Genomic DNA, 2,435 nt, shown 5'->3' on the forward strand with positions numbered 1-2,435 from the left:
AGTCGATTCTGGAGGCAGTAATTCCTAACACGTTCGTAGGTCCTAAGGTGACCTTCACGGGGATGGAAGATCCCGAAGCACATCTCACTGTGTTCCACACGCAGATGATGCTGGTAGGTGGCTCCGACGCCGTAAGATGCAAGCTCTTCATGAGCACTCTGACTGGCATGGCCATGGACTGGTTCATCAGCCTTCCAGATGGCCATATTACGTCTTTCGTGCAGCTTTCCCAGCTATTCAGGGAGTAGTACCTAGCAAACATGGCTCCACCACCAGTCTCGTATGACTTGTTTGACGTGAAGCAGTATCAAGGTGAGACATTGAAGGAGTATATCAACCGCTTTGGGGCTCAGGTGATGAAGGTTGGCACTACGGAGGAGCCCATGATTGTCTATGCATTCAGAAAGGGGGTGTGCCCTGGGCCTTTCTGCGAGTCGATCATTCGCAACCGCCCCTGAACTTTTGCCGAGATAAGGCGTCGTGTTGTGGAACACATTGCCACTGAGGGCGAGGTGTGCGAGAAGCGCACAAGTGTTGCACCCACACGCCCGAGTGCACCGTCGCGTGCACAACCTGCCAGGGTCAACGAGGCAGCGTCGGGAAGGAAGAACCAGGAGAAGAGACGCCCATACGAGGTGAGGAGGCCCCAACCTAGGGGTCGAGCAGAGGGAAACAGGCTGGCAAGGGAAGGGAATAGGCCGATAAGGCACAATTTCGTGGTGGAGCTTAAAGATCTTATTGCTGTGCCAAACATAGCTGACAGGCTGAGGCCACCTGTGAAGACAGATAAAGTGTTGGGACCTCACAAAAACTCGTGGTGCGAGTTCCACGAGGCATTTGGGCACCACATCAACAACTGCTTGGCGATGGGCCATCAGTTAGATGAACTGGTGAAGAATGGCTTTCTGAAAGATTACCTGGCCGGGTCTGCTACGGCCGCGGCCTTGGCAGTGCCAGAGGAAGATCAGGCACATGAGATGCCAATCCACGGAGAAGTACACACCATCTCCGGTGGCTTCTCCGAGGGAGGGCCCACTGCCTCTCAGTGTAAGAGGTATGTGAGGTCAGTGAACTCAGTTGCTGGAGAGGGTTCAGATGACCCATGGGAGACAAACCTGGTGTTCACGAAAGCTGATCTACGTGATGTCGTCCCACATGACAATGACCCCGTGGTCATTTCGGTTGTCACAGCTGGGAGGAAGGTGCATAGAGTTCTCGTCGACCAGGGCAGTTCTGCAGATGTCATGTTTTGGTCGACCTTCAACAAGCTGCAGTTGTCCCCTGACCTGCTGAGGCCCTACACCGGATGTTTGTATGGGTTTGCAGGGGACCAAGTGGAAGTATGAGGCTACCTGGAGCTGAGGACGACGTTTACGGATGGAACGGTGTCCCGTACATAGAGCATTCGATATTTGGTAGTCAATGCAAATTCAGCTTACAATATTCTGTTGGGTAGGCCAGCGCTGAATAGGCTAAGAGCAATGGCCTCCACGCGCCACATGAAGATGAAGCTGCCAGATCTTAGTGGCAAGGTGATCGTGATCAAATCTGATCAAGAAGATGCCCGAAAATGCTATGAAAATAGCTTAAAAACGAAGAGGGGCATGGTCATGGTGATGAAGCGCCCGCCCGTTTCGGATATGCCGATGGAGGTAGAGCCTTTGGAAGAGGCGACGCCCGCAGAGTCAACGCCAGTCGAGGCCTCACACGCGGAGGCGACACCCAGGGAAGATGCGCCCTTAGAAGAAGCACATGGGGAGGCCTCGCCCATGGAAAAAGTATCCGAGGGGGCCTCGCCCATGGAAGAAGTATCCGAGAGGGCATCGCCCATGGAAGAAGTGTCAGAGGAGGTGACGCCCGAAGCACCTGATGGGGCGACGCCTATAAGAGAAGGCAACAGAAGCGAGTCTCGTGCGGAGATTGTGCGAGACAGGCGACCCCAACTAGTAGACAACATGGTAGAAAGGCAGATAGGTGGCAAGGTATTCAAGTTGGGACGTTAGCTGAGCCAGGGGGAGCAGGATGAAGTGGCGGCAGTGATCTCGCGCCACCTAGATGCTTTCGCATGGTCTGCCTCGGACATGCCAGGCATCGACCCAGACTTCCTATGCCACCACCTTACCATGGATCCCAAGGTCCGCCCTGTACGACAGAGGGGGAGGAAGTTCAACGAGGAGAGGCGCCTCGTCGTGCAGGAGGAGACAAAGAAATTGCTGAGTGTTGGGCACATCAGGGAGATCCAATACCCTGAGTGGCTGGCCAATGTCGTCTTGGTGAAGAAGGCGAATGGAAAATGGAGAATGTGCGTCGACTTCACGGATTTGAATAAGGCGTGCCCTAAAGACTCGTACCCCTTACCTAGCATCGACGCATTGGTGGACAGCGCTTCAGGGTGCAAGATGTTGAGCATCTTAGATGCATTTTTGGGGTACAAC

General features: G+C 54.1%; 1 protein-coding gene across 1 annotated transcript; it reads left to right on the forward strand.

Annotated features, from left to right (window-relative positions):
* The first annotated feature begins 260 nt into the window (after positions 1 to 260).
* LOC137815596 (uncharacterized) lies at positions 261 to 1,346 on the forward strand. The gene is made up of 2 exons (XM_068618710.1): positions 261 to 410; positions 525 to 1,346. Exons 1-2 carry the CDS (start codon positions 261 to 263, stop codon positions 1,344 to 1,346), a joined length of 972 nt encoding a protein of 323 aa, XP_068474811.1.
* The last annotated feature ends 1,089 nt before the right edge of the window (positions 1,347 to 2,435 follow it).

Source organism: Phaseolus vulgaris, chromosome 1, assembly GCF_000499845.2.
Source record: "Phaseolus vulgaris cultivar G19833 chromosome 1, P. vulgaris v2.0, whole genome shotgun sequence".
Classification (NCBI taxonomy): domain Eukaryota; kingdom Viridiplantae; phylum Streptophyta; class Magnoliopsida; order Fabales; family Fabaceae; genus Phaseolus; species Phaseolus vulgaris.